This window comes from Amblyraja radiata, chromosome 4 (assembly GCF_010909765.2).
Source record: "Amblyraja radiata isolate CabotCenter1 chromosome 4, sAmbRad1.1.pri, whole genome shotgun sequence".
In the NCBI taxonomy this organism is placed as follows: Eukaryota; Metazoa; Chordata; class Chondrichthyes; order Rajiformes; family Rajidae; genus Amblyraja; species Amblyraja radiata.
Window position 1 is genome coordinate 117,056,305 of NC_045959.1, and position 14,673 is coordinate 117,070,977.

Sequence of the window (14,673 nt, forward strand, 5' to 3'; positions counted from 1 at the left end):
GAGAAGTTATTCATTGTGTATAGGTTTATTGTTCATTTAATTTTATTGTTATTTTTCTTTGTTTTTAACTTTTTCTATTTTACATGTTTGAAAAAAAATATATTACTACTTCATATTTTCCACAAATTCTGGGAAGTTAAACATAATGAAAGACAACCTTCAACTCACACAGAGCTGGGGGTTAAATTGTTTTTAAGCTAACTATGGAAAGAAGTAGAATTGTAGTGGGTCGAGGAAGAATGTGGAAGAGGAAGTCTGGTTTGCAACTTGGAACGGTTTCCATCTAATGTATGTTCTGTTTTTTGAAATAATAGGAAACAATGCATAATTTCAGTTATTTTAGCACTCTGTATTTAAAAGGCACTGTGTGTTTTTTGTCATTACCACAAGGTGTATCTTTGATGTTTAATATCCGAATAATGAACACCTCAAATAGACAAAAAACAAAGTGTTGGAGGAACTCAGCAGTTAAGCAGCAGCTGTAGAGGTAAATGCACATAGTGTTTTGGATTGGAACCTTTCTTCATAATGATTGGAGGAGGGGAGAAAGCTGGAAAAGAGAAATGGGGCAAGACAAAGTCTGGCAAGTAATAGGTACCTACTGATGAGAGAGGCATGATTCACAAATGGGTGGAGTAAGTGGCAAGGGCTAAAGGTGAAATGGAGACAAAGGGGTGTTTTGTTCTGAAGTAATAAACTGCTACATTACCGTGTTGCAATGGCCATTATGGTTCCCAGAAGTTGGACAGGCATAGATAGTGCATGTGATAGACCCACTAAAACTGTACTGTTATGTTCCTAGTTTATATTTAAACTGCAGTAACAATTTGGGCTACCAATACTTTAAACCAGTGACTACACACCTGTTTGTCAATGTTCCGCAGGAGAAGAGATGGGCTGCAGGGTGAGAGCTCACATTTGTTATTCATAATAGGGGCCTTAACATCAGCAGGTGAAGAGTTCGAGTGCGACTCGGGGCCCTGCAAGCCTGCTGCTGAGGATGTTGTTGCTAACCGGCTTTGGTGCTTCATCAGATCTTCTGGCAACTGTGCATCGCCAAGGACAACAGGACCCTGATAAAAGGCAAGAAAAATCAAAATCAAAAATTTCAATTAGTGCTCCACAAGGAGCCTACCTTAAATCTACTGGGATGCAGTAGAGTACACAGTAATAAGAAAATGTTTCTGACATTTTTGCAAATTTCCTCACAGCTTTTCTAAAACGATAATTTATCCCCCATTCTGCCCTCCTTGACATTGTTTCCCTGAGCAGTGTCACACCTAGCACCCATCCAGGGAACAGTCAGTTCTTTCAGGAGTTGAATAAAGTTATCTGGGCTGATACAACTTTGCTCAAACTGCCCAATGCACCAGGAACTTTAATGTATTGGCGTCAAGAGATAGAGAAAGATTGTCTGGAAAACTGGGGACATTGTGATAACGAATAATTAAAATGAATTGGCTCAACGTAATCGCTCAATCTTTTCCTCATATCTTTGGAAATTTATGACCAGACCAAATGAATGCCATTTATTGTCTGCCTTATTAATGAAACAGTTTGTGATAGATTCCCAAGTCTGCCTGGTTTATCAAACATTCTACAAGGTTGGACATGACTGTATACTCAGTTACAAAAGTGATGTTCTCATTGCCAACAGTAAACAAAGCCATATGATCCCCTTAGTTTAGTAGTTGCACTAACATATTAGTAGAAATTATGTGTTTTTTTAATTTTATGAATTAACACCGTAATAACAAATACTAGAGCAGATGCGAAAAAGTTTACAAATATATCGCAGCTCCATTGAACACTAGCACCAACATTACAAGAAACATCATCACCGTAGTTTCCTGCAAGCAATTCAGAGGCCTGGATCAATTTGAATGCATAATAGCAGTCAGAGCATTTAAATTAACCGCTCACTAACATGATCTTGTAAATCATTTTACAAGATAAAATAAACTTAAGATGGACCATCTGACAAGGATCACTGGACAAGTACACAGAGAGGAAAGGTTTAGAGAGATATAGGACAAACACAGGCAGATGCGACTAACATAGATGGGACACCTGCAACTGCATGGGCAGGTTGGGCCGAAGGATCTGTTTCCATTCTGTATGACTCTATCTGCAATCAGTCAAGCCATCAGATTCAGACATGCCAAATATCAGCAATCCTGCAAAGTCCTGCTCACAAATATATGGAAACGGCCAAAGTGGGAGAACTGTCCCAAAAATGATGCTTCTGACAACAAACTAGACTGAGTCAATACAATCTACCTGGGGAGAAAGCAGCAGGAGGTGGTGTCACTGTAACATGCAGCCAGGAGGGCACGGCACAAAAGTCCTCAACACTGAACCAAACCCTAGGTCTTTCCTGGCATTCATTCAAATGTAGGCAATGAAACCTTTTACCAATTTATACTCGTTGCCCTCACTCTGCTGATGAATCAATACTGTTCCTAAAGGGCGAAGGTGAACAGCCGGAAGTGGTAGTGTATGTCGGCACAAACGATGTCGGAAAGAAGGGGATAAATATTCTGCAGCGTGACTTTAGAGAGCTCGGAAAAATGCTGAAAAGCAGGACCTCCAGGGTGGTTATCTCCGGTTTGTTTCCAGTTCCTCGTGCTGGCGAGAGCATGAACAGGGAGATACAGGGCCTGAATGTGTGGCTGAGGAACTGGTGCACGGGGACAGGGATTTAGATTCTTAGACCACTGGGATCTGTTTTGGAGTAAGAGGGAACTGTATAAAAGGGACAGATTGTACCTTAATAGGTGGGGGACCAGCATTCTGGCAGGCAGGTTTGCCACTGCTACACGGGTGGTTTTACACTAAATAAGCGGGGGGGGGGGGGGGGCAAATGGGATAGTCAAGGACGGAGTTAAAGGGAAAGAGAGTAAAAGGATAGTTAATGACCCCAGAATTAACAGGAAAGAAAGCTCACAAAGGGATAGGAGAGTATGGCCAAGTGTAATAGGGATCGATGTGAAAGGTGAGATGCACAAGGAATTAAAAGTATTGTATATGAATGAGCGAAGTATAAGAAGTAAAGTAGATGAACTTGAGGCTCAGTTAGAGGTTGGTAGATATGACATTGTGGGGATTACTGAGACGTGGCTGCAGGAGGATCGGGCCTGGGAACAATATTCAGGGTTATACATCCTATAGAAAGAACAGGCAGGTGGGCAGAGGAGGGGGGGTAGCTCTGCTGGTGAGGGATGGAATTCAGTCCCTTGTGAAGGGAGACATAGGGACTGATGAGGTAGAGTCACTGTGGATTGAGTTGAGGAATTGTAAAGGCAAGAAGAAACTAATTGGTGTTATCTGTAGACCTCCAAATAGTAGCCCGGATATAGGGTGTAAGTTGCAGCAGGAGTTAAAACTGGCATTAAACAAAGGTAATGCCACTGTGGTGATGGGGGATTTCAATATGCAGGTAGACTGGGAAAATCAGGTTGGTTCAGGATCCCAAGAAAGAGAGTTTGTAGAGTGCCTCCGAGATGGATTCTTAGAGCAGCTTGTAATGGAGCCGATCAGAGAAAAGGCAATTCTGGATTTAGTGTTGCCTAATGAACCAGATTTGATAAGAGAACTCGAGGTAAAGGAACCGCTTGGAGGTAGTGATCATAATGTGATTAGTTTTAATCTGCAATTTGAGAAGGAGAAGGTTAAATCGGAAGTGGCAGTGATACAGTTGAACAAAGGGGACTATGAAGGCATGAGAGAGGAGCTGGCCAAGGTAGACTAGAAAGGGATCCTAGCAGGAATGACGGTGGAACAGCAATGGCAGGAATTTCTGGGCATAATCCGGAAGCCGCAGGATCTTCCAACAAGGAAGAAAGATTCTAAGGGGAGTAGGAGGCAACCGTGGCTGACAAGAGAAGTTAGGGATAGAATAAAACTAAAAGAAAAGATGCATAACACAGCAAAGAGTAGCCGGAAGCCGGAGGATTGGGAAACTTTCATAGGACAACAGAAGGAAACAAAACGGGCAATACGGGCTGAAAAGATGAAGTACGAGGTGAAGCTGGCCAAGAATATAAAGAAGGACAGTAAAAGCTTCTTTAGATATGTTAAGGGAAAAAGAGTAGCAAAGTCAAATGTGGGTCCCTTGAAGGCAGACACGGGTGAAATTATTATGGGTAACAAGGAAATGGCAGAAGAGTTGAACAGGTACTTCGAATCTGTCTTCACTAAGGAAGACACAAACAATCTCCCAGATGTACTGGGGTAAAGAGGATCTAAGGCGGTAGAAGAACTGAAATAAATTTTCATTAGGCAAGAAATAGTATTGGGTAGGCTAATGGGACTGAAGTATGAGAAATCCCCTGGGCCAGATTGTCTGCATCCCAGGGGCCTCAGGGAGGTGGTTCTAGAAATAGTGGACGCATTGGGGATCATTTTCCAATGTTCAATAGATTCACGATCAGTTCCTGTGGATTGGAGGATAGCTAATGTTATCACACTTTTCAAGAAAGGAGCGAGAGAGAAAACGGGGAATTACAGACCAGTTAGCCTGACTTTGGTGGTGGGAAAGATGCTGGAGTCAATTATTAAAGAGATAATAATGGGGCATTTGGATAGCAGTAAAAGGATTAGTCCAAGTCAACATGGATTTATGAAAGGGAAATCATGCTTGACTAATCTGGAATTTTTTGAGGATGTGATAAGTAAAATGGATGAAGGGGAGCCAGTGGATGTAGTGTATCTAGACTTTCAGAAAGACTTTGATAAGGTCCCGCACGGGAGACTGGTGACGAAAATTAGAGCACATGGTATTGGGGGTAAGGTGTTGACATGGATAGAAAATTGGTTGGCAGACAGGAAGCAAAGAGTAGTAGGAGTGAAACTGTACACAATACTCCTTTTCAGAATGGCTGGCAGTGGCGAGTGGAGAGTCGCAATTCTCGGTGTTGGGGCCGCAACTGTTTACCATATATATTAATGATTTGGAAGAGGGAATTAGAAACAACACTAGCAAGTTTGCGGATGACACAAAGCAGGGTGGTAGTGTGAACTGTCAAGAGGATGTTAGGAGGTTGCAGGGTGACCTGGACAGGTTGAGTGAGTGGGCAGATGCGTGGCAGATCCAGTATAATATAGATAAATGTGAGGTTATCCACTTTGGCAGCAAAAACAAGGGGACAGATTATTATCTCAAAGGGTTAGGTTAGGTAAGGGGGAGGTGCAGCGAGACCTGGGTGTCCTTGTACATCGGTCACTGAAAGTTGGCGTGCAGGTACAGCAGGCAGTGAAGAAAGCTAATGGAATGTTGGCCTTCATAACAAGAGGATTTCAGTATAGGAGTAAAGAGGTTCTTCTGCAGTTGTATAGGGCTCTGGTAAGACCACATCTGGAGTATTGTGTACAGTTTTAATCTCCTAATTTGAGGAAGGACATCCTTGTGATTGAGGCAGTGTAGTGTAGGTTCACGAGATTGATCCCTGGGATGGCGGGACTGTCATATGAAGAAAGATTGAAAAGACTAGGCTTGTATTCACTGGAGTTTAGAAGGATGAGGGGCCGATCTTATAGAAACATATAAAATTATAAAAGGACTGGACAAGCTAGGTGCAGGAAATGTTTCCCCAACGTTGGGCGAGTTCAGAACCAGGGCCCACAGTCTTAGAATAAGAGGGGGGGGGGGGCTATTTAAGACTGAGGTGAGAAAAAACGTTTTCACCCGGAGAGTTGTGAATTTGTGGAATTCCCTGCCACAGAGGGCAGTGGAGGCCAAATCATTGGATGGATTTAAGAGAGAGTTAGATAGAGCTCTAGTGGCTCATGGAATCAAGGGATATGGGGAGAAGGCAGGCACGGGTTATTGATTGGGGACGATCAGCCATGATCACAATGAATGGTGGTGCTGGCTCGAAGGGTCGAATAGCCTTCTCCTGCACCTATTTTCTATGTTTCTATGTGTTGAACATCACTTGAAGCAGCAAGAACAGTAAATACACAAAGATACAATGTGTGGGAAACATCAATGTCCATCACCAACAGTTGCTTGGCGACACCATAATTGATCAATTTGCCAAGAGTTGAAGGAACTTGCTCCGGGTCAAGTCCATAGAAGATAGTAAGCATGCGATCAAAGCACTGCATCTATCTGAGACTGATATTTTTATTGATGAGGTTGTAAGCATCGTGGGATTAAATGCAACTGGAATATTGTACACAATCAGCCACAATCAAATTGAATTATAGGAAATGTACAGGAAGGAACTGCAGACACTGGTTTAAACCGAAGATAGACACAAAAAAAAGATGGAGTAACTCAGTGGGTCAGGCAGCCTCTGGTGAAAAGGAATAGGTGACTTTTCGGGCCGAGATTCTTCTTCAGATTAAGAGTCAGGGGAAAGAGAAATGAGAGATATAGACGGAGCGATAAAGCACAAATGAATGAAAGATATGCAAAAAAGTAACAATGATCAAGGAAACAGTCCATTGTTGGCTGTGGATAATGAGTTATATAGTAGGTGATAATGAGTTATAGACAATGAAACACACCAAGACGACAGTGAAACTAATACAACAACGAGGGTGAGAGAGGGGACTTGAAGTTAAATAAATCAATATTCATACGGCTGGGTTGTAATCTACCCAAGCAAAACATCGGGTGTGGTTCTTCCAATTTGCGTTTGGCTTCTGACAATGGAGGCAGCCCAGGACAGAAAGGCCAGTGTGGGAATGGGAAGAAGAGTTAAAGTGTTTGGCAAGGGGGAGATCACGTAGGACAAGGCGGTCGGAGCAAAGATGTTCAGTGAAACAATCGTTTGGTCACGCCTATGTTTAAGAGTCCACACCTGGAACAACGGATACAATAAATAAGGTTGCGTGAACCTCTGCCTAACCTGAAAGGACTGTCGGGATCATGGACAGAGTCAAGGGAGGAGGTATTGGGACAGGTGTTGCGTCACCAGCGGTTGTTGGGGAAGGTACCTGGGGAGGGGGTGGTTTGGGTGGGAAGGGATGAGTTAACCAGGGGGTTGCTGAGTGAATGGTCGTTAGTTTAGTTTAGTGTAGAGATACAGCGCGGAAACAGGCCCTTCTGCCCAACCTGTGCCGACCTGCAAACTCCGCACGCTAAACACTATCTCCCCCACACACACACACACGGGCCAATTTACAATAATAGCGCCAATTAACCTACAAACTTGAACATCTTTGAGTGGGAGAGGAAACCAGAGATAACAGAGAAAACCCAAAGCAGGTCACAGGGAGAACATACAAACACCATACAGACACCACCGGTTGTCAGGATCGTACCCGGGACACCGGCGCTGTGAGGCAGCAACTCTACTGCGGTGCCACCATGCCACCCTACATCTTTGCGAAAGCTGAGTGCTGGAGATGGGGAAATGTGACTAATAGCAGGATCTTGTTGGGGTAGGCGAAAATGTCTGAGGATCAAGTGCTGGACATGGAATCCTCCAGCATTTTCGCCATCTCTAACGGGATCTATTAGTTTCATGGTCTGTATAACTCATCACCTAGCTCAGGGGTCGGCAACCTACGGCCCCCGGGCCGAATGCGGCCCCTAACACGAAATCATCCGGCCCGCAAGCGTATTATTTTTCCCGTATTCATCCGGCCCGCAGACTGTCATCTCCAGTACCTCCCGGGCCCGAGGCCGCGGCGCTCAGGAGCGCTGACGCAAGGAGGCATGCGCTGGTGGCCGCAATGGCGGAGCCGCCAGGCCCCAAGCGCGGCAGAGCTTTGGCTGTACCGCATCCTGCGCAAAGCCGCTCGCATGGCTGCACACCTTCTGTGAACACATGATTTGATGCCTTCCATCCGGATAGGAATGGGGGTGGGATTCATGTGCACACGTGATAGAAGCGGCCCGCAATCCGCTCAGACATGCGTCCTGGCCCCTATGCGGAACAAGGTTGCCGAGCCCTGACCGAGCCCCACAAGAAGTTACTTTGACCAACATCTCTGTTCTGGCTCTTTGTTGCAACAACCGAAAACACATCGCAGCACATAGTCCTGAACATTCATTTGCTACCAATTCTGACGATTCTTCCTTTGGTATAGAATTATAAATCTTCGATATTTAAAGACATACCAACCCATTACAATAATGAGTGCAATACCTGGAACATGTTGCTAAATGAACAGCAGCATGCCCTAGTTCTACAACACATTTTTGAGCAAGCAATAAATGGCATGCAAACCCAAATAAATGGAATTGTCTTGAAATAAAAAGCAATTTTTGGAGCTGCTTCAATCTCTGTACCCACCTTGTTTGCACGGATCTGTCTGTATATGTCTGTCTGCTGCCGTATTCGGTATTCTAGGTCGGATACCTGAGCTTGCAACCATGTCCAGCGATTGACAATTGCTGCTCTTTCCACAGCCCATCTCCACTCCAATCGACGGTGTCTACAAACAAATGAAAATGTGAGGGCCCCTGGAGAATTTATCCACTGATCATTTTCAATTTCAGTTTCAAGATTCAAGAGATTCAAGAGAGTTTATTGTCACGTGTCCCTGATAGGACAATGAAATTCTTGCTTTGCTTCAGCACAACAGAACATGGTAGGCATGACTACAGAACAGATCAGTGTGTCCATATACCATTATATAAAAATATACACACATGAATAAACTGATAAAGTGCAAATAACAGATAACAGATAATAGATTAAACAGTTTTGCAAAAATCTGTTACTATAAAGGGTCCAAAAGACTATTTGAGCACCATGGTCTGACATGAAAAATATTAAATTGCATTATCCAGGTTTTATGGGAAACTATACCTCCTGTGCCACTTCAATTAGCACTTTACATCACATTACAAATTTGATTGGCAGCAGTTTGGGAGATTTCTTTCACATACTTCAACAATGATATGCGTATCGTGGGAGATTACACACACTCTGTTTGCTATTCCTACCAATAATTCATACTTTTTAGATAGGAACATGGAAATTTCCATAATCACATACAGTACAGAGGTACAAAACATTCAACATTTATCCAGGTTTAACGTATAAACAAGGAACTGCAGATGCTGGTTAATACACAAAAGGACACAAAGTGTTGGAGTAACTCAGCAGGTCAAACGGCATATCTGCCAGAAGACTGGAGGGTGGCAAAAGTTGTGCCTCATTTCAAGAAGGGCTGCCGGGAACGATAGGCCAGTGAGCTTAACATCTGTAGTTGGAAAGTCACAAGAGAATATTCTGAGGGATAGGTTATACCGGCATTTGGATGGACAAGGGCTGATTAGGGATAGTCAGCATGGTTTTCAAACATCATTTGAAGACGTGACCAAAAAGGTCGAAGAGGACAGAGCTGTAGATGTTGTGTACATGGATTTCAGTAAGGCATTCGACAATAGACAATAGGTGCAGGAGGAGGCCATTCGGCCCTTCGAGCCAGCACCGCCATTCAATGTGATCATGGCTGATCATCCCCAATCAGTACCCCGTTCCTGCCTTCTCCCCATATCCCCTGACTCCACTATCCCTATCTAGCTTTCTCTTGAAAGTATCCAGAGAACCGGCCTTCACCGCCCTCTGAGGCAGTGAATTCCACAGACTCACAACTGTGTGAAAAAGTGTTTCTCATCTCTGTTCTAAACGGCTTAACCCTTATTCTTAAACTGTGGCCCTTGGTTTTGGACTCCCCCAACATCAGGAACATGATTCCTTCTTCTGGTGTGCCCAAACCCTTAATAATCTTATATGTTTCAATAAGATCCCCTCTCATTCTTCTAATTTCCAGAGTATACAAGCCCAGCCGCTCCATTCTCTCAGCATATGACAGTCCCGTCATTCCGGGAATTAACCTTGTAAGCCTATGCTGCACTCCTTCAATAGCAAGAATACCCTTCCTCAAATTAGGGGACCAAAACTGCACACAATACTGCAGGTGTGATCTCACTAGGGCCCTGTACAACTGCAGAAGGACCACTTTGCTCCTATACTCAAGGAGTATATTCTCTTATTATGAAGGCCAACATGCCATTCGCTTTCTTCACTGCCTGCTGTACCTGCATGCTTACTTTCAATGACTGATGAACAAGAACCCCCAGATCCCATTGTATTTCCCCTTTTCCCAACTTGACACCATTTAGATAAAGGTTGACACCATTAGACAAGGTTCCGCATGTAGGCGGCTCTGGAAGTTTAGATCGTGTGGGATCCAAAGAGATATAGCTGAATGGATAGTAAATTGGCTCCATGGATGGAAGCAGAGGGTGATGGTGGAAGGTTGCTTCTCAGACTGGAGGCCTGTGACTAGTGGTGTGCCTCAGGGTTCGGTGCTAGGCCCATTGCTGTTTGTCATCTACATCAATGATTTGGATGAGAACCTACAGGGCAAGATTAGCAAGTTTGCTGATAATACAAAAGCGAGTGGTTTTGCAGATAGTGAAGATGGTTGTGAAAGATTGCAGCAGGATCTGGATCGATTGGCCAGGTAGGCGGAGGAATGGTTGATGGAATTTAACACAGAGAAGTGAGAGGTGTTGCATTTTGGGACGTCTAACAAGGGCAGGACCTAAACAGTAAATAGTAGGCCTCTGGGTAGTGTTGTAGAGCAGAGGGATCTAGGAGTACAGGTGCATGGTTCCTTGAAGGTGGAGTCACAAGTAGATAAGGCGGTCAAAAAAGCTTTTGGCACTTTGGCCTTCATCAGTCAGAGCATTGAGTGTAGAAGTTGGGAGGCCATGTTGCAGTTGTATAAGACGTTGGTGAGACCGCATTTAGAATATTGTGTTCAGTTCTGGGGACCATGATATAGGAAAGATATTGTCAAGCTCGAAAGGGTTCAGAAAAGATTTACCAGGATATTGCCAGGACTAGAGGGCGTGAGCTATAGAGAGAGGTTGAGTAGGCTGGGTCTTTATTCCATGGAGTGCATGAGGATGAGGGGTGATCTTATGGAGGTGTACAAAATCATGAGAGGAATAGATCAGGTAGATACACAGAGTCTCTTGCCCAGAGTAGGGGAATCAAGGATCAGAGGAAATAGGTTCATGGTGAAGGGGAAAAGATTTAAAAGGAATCCGAGGGGTAACTTTTTCACACAAAGGGTGGTGGGTGTATGGAACAAGCTGCCAGAGGAGGTAGTTGAGGCTTAGACTATCCCATCATTTAAAAAATAGTTAGACAGGTACATGGATAGGACAGGTTTGGATGGATATGGACCAAGCGGAGGCAAGAGGGACTAGTGTAGCTGGGACATTGTTGGCCAGTGGGGTGGGGTGGGAGATTGCAACCTTCACGTAGTCCGCCCTGTTTTGACGAATGCAATCAACCTGGTGCGCATAATCAAATAAGATCAAATAGAGTTGTCCTACAACTTAAGGCTTTGCACGCCATATGCAAGTAGAAGAAGTTGGCCAGTTTGGGCAAGTTGGGCCGAAGGGCCTGTTTCCACACTGTATCACTCTATGGCTCTGTGGACAGGTGACAATTTGGGTCGGGACCATTCTTCGCTCTTCTAGTCTGAAGAAAGGTTGCTATCCAAAACGTCACCTATCCATGTTCTCCAGCGATTTCGCTTGGTGTGCACTTTGTGTCTTTCCACGGTTTACATAATTTACCAAATATGGCAACAAACTCAAATAACTGCAGTTTTGCAAGTGAATGGAAAAGGCAGCATTTACTACCCATCACCAGTTCACCAATTTGATTCACTGCTTCAGGCCACATAGACTGCACTCACATGGTGCAAACAATATTAAATATAATCTTTGTGTAGAAAAGAACTGCAGATGCTGGTTTAAATGGAAGGTAGACACAAAATGTTGGAGCAATTCAGCGGGTCCAGCAGCATCCCTGGAGAGAAGGAATAGGTGACGTTTTGGTTCAAGACCCTTCTTCAGACTGATGTCAGGGGAGGGGGGTGGGACAAAGATAGAAGGTAGTCAGCGACAGTAAGACTAATGGGGGAACAAGGAAGGGGGAGGAAATAGAGAGAAAAAGCAAGGGGTATCTGAAGTTTGAGAAGTCAATGTTCATACCGCTAGGGTGTAAACTACCAATACAATACAATACAATACAATTTATTGTCATTTGAGCCTCAGTGAGGCTCAAACGAAATTCTGTTTCCACAGCCATACAAACAAAGACAATTCCTAGACATACACACAATTTAATTCACACAAACATCCATCACAGTGGACCCACTGTGATGGAAGGCAAAGTCTTTTCTCTCCCCTGTTCTCCATGACTCTCCCGATGTCGAAGCCCCAGGCGGGCGATGATAAGTCCCACTGCCATTTTAGTCCGTGCCGGGCGATTTACGGCCCCGCTCCCGGTCTAGAAGTCTCGAAGTTGGAGCCCCCGGCGGGCGCTGGAATGTCCCACGGCCATGAAGCCGTGCCGGGTGATGAATGACCCCGCTCCAGGTTGTTCCAACCCCGCGGGCTGTAGAAGTTGCGTTGCGGAAGCTCCGGGAAGCGATCTCTCTCTCCCCCCGGACCCGCGAGCTCCCGATGTCCCAGTCCACCAGACATGCGGCTGCGTTGCTGGAGCCTCCGAGCCCCAGGAGTCGAGCGAAATATGAGATGCTGTTCCTCCAATTTCCACTGGGCCTCACTCTGACAATGGAGGTGCCCCATGACAGAAAGGTCAGATTGGGAAAGGGAGGGGGAGTTGAAGTGCTGAGCCACCGGGAGATCAGGTAGGTTAAGACGGACTGAGCGGAGGTGTTCAGCGAAACATATAATCTTCTCCCACTCTCAAGCATCAAATCGTGAGTTGAATGGGGATCATAACAATTGAAGAAAATAGCAGGAATGCGCTACCTGGGACCTCAAGATTCCCGCTATTCAATAGGATCATGGTTGACAGGAACCAGGCCTAAATTCCTCTTCAGTGCCACTTCCACATAGTCCGCAATTCCTCTATCATTCAAACGTTGATCTACTTCCCCTTTAAATATTTCCAATGTTCTCGCCTTCAGTCTGATAGAACAGAGAACTCCAGAGATTCCCCACCTTAATCATATACTGGTCCACCACAGTAACAGGTCTAGCAGCCCACACAGACACAAAGTGCTGGAGTAACTCAGCGGGTCAGGCGGCACATCTGGAGAAAAGGGATGAGTGACATTTCAGGTCGTGACCCAATACGTTACCCATCCTTTTTCTGCAGACATACGATTTTATCACCTGCCTTCCTGCATTCCAGTTTTCGGGGAACTATGTACTTGCACCCCGAAGCCTGTCTGTTCAAAAACAATCCCCCAGGGCCTGACATTCACTGTGTATGCCCTGCCGTGGTTTCACTTCCCAAAATGCATCACTTGTCAGAGTTAAATTCCATTTTCCATTCCTTTGATCATCTTTCAGGTTACTCTATAATGACGCCATGCCCCAAGACAAACTACTTCATTGTCCACTAACCACCAGTTTTGGTATCATTTGGAAACCTATCCTTTGGAAGATGAAATTCCTTCATGCCCATTTCAAATGAAATCACCTCATCTTGTAACAATGACCTCTTATTTGAGGTCATCCTACCTGTGGAAACAAATCAACACCTGCACCATCATATCCCTTATGGAATACAGTTACTTATTGGATCACTGACAGAAAACATGCATCCTCACTGATTGAGGATAACGGTAGCAGAGAAGTAGGCAAATGCCATCACTGGCTCTCCCCTCCAAATAACAGCATCCAGAAATATACTGCTCATCTTTCATCATCACCAGGTTATACTTTGAACTTGTTAGCCATCACGAGTGAACTAGCATCAGACAAATGACTGATTCAAGAAGGTGCCACATCACCACTTCAGTTTGGTGCCAAATGCTGACCTTATCATCAAAGCTCATATCCCATGAATGCATAAAACAGATACTATCGTGTCTGTCAAAAGGAAGTTGGATGAATAATTGAAAATAATTGTGGGTTATGGGGGGGGATTCATTTTGTGAGTTCCAGTCAGCATATAAAGAAAGGGCCAAATAGCTGTATGATTCTCTGATTAAAAAATGTTAAAGCTAAAGATCTTGCTTTCTGAGAAAATGACTCAAAAATTAATTATCTAAGTCAATTAAGACAAAAGCGCAAATGTACAATATTGTAACTCAAGCAGGCAAACACTTAAACACTGGCAGCAGAAAAGAAAGCAACCACTGCAATATAGAAAAACTATTGGTATCACTGTCCTGTAAAAGGCCATAAAGGGATATAGAACTAAATTGCAAAACATCAAAATATATTTCATAATTGTCTGACAGATTTGAAATGGACCATTTAAGGAGCCAATGAAGGCTGCTAACACAATAGCAGTCACTCAGCAGGGATTGTTTGCCCGTTTGTCAAATGCAAGTTGCTCTGGAAAAGCCTTGTGTACTTATCCAATGAAAAATGTCAGAGAAACAATTGATGTCACAAAGACAAGTAGATTCAGTACCAAGAGAACTCGAAATTAAATACTAAAAAGTACATGCATGGTTACTGGTATAAAATCAATGTAAATGTCATTAGTAAATGAAAAACCTAATGATATCCACTGATATCACCAGGCACCCAACTGAAGAAGGGTCACAAACAGTTCCTTCTGGATTCCACTACATTGGAGGTGATCAATGCTTTTGATGGTGAAATGTAGATAAGCAGATGTTACATCTCAAATGCAATTAGTGCTATATTTCTCTTGCTCAGAAAGGATAAAAATTAGGTAAGAAGAGACTGCTCCC

General features: G+C 44.0%; 1 protein-coding gene across 2 annotated transcripts in view; it reads right to left on the minus strand.

Moving 5' to 3' along the window:
* The window catches only part of LOC116972526 (KAT8 regulatory NSL complex subunit 1-like), a 100,747-nt gene that overhangs the window by 25,126 nt on the left and 60,948 nt on the right, over positions 1–14,673 (minus strand). For both annotated transcript variants that reach the window (XM_033020329.1, XM_033020330.1), the window contains exons 2-3: positions 8,250–8,391; positions 864–1,073 (exon numbers count right to left, since the gene is read on the minus strand). In XM_033020329.1, coding sequence (XP_032876220.1) covers positions 864–1,073; positions 8,250–8,391 — 352 coding nt within the window. The remainder of the gene's footprint in view (positions 1–863; positions 1,074–8,249; positions 8,392–14,673) is intronic.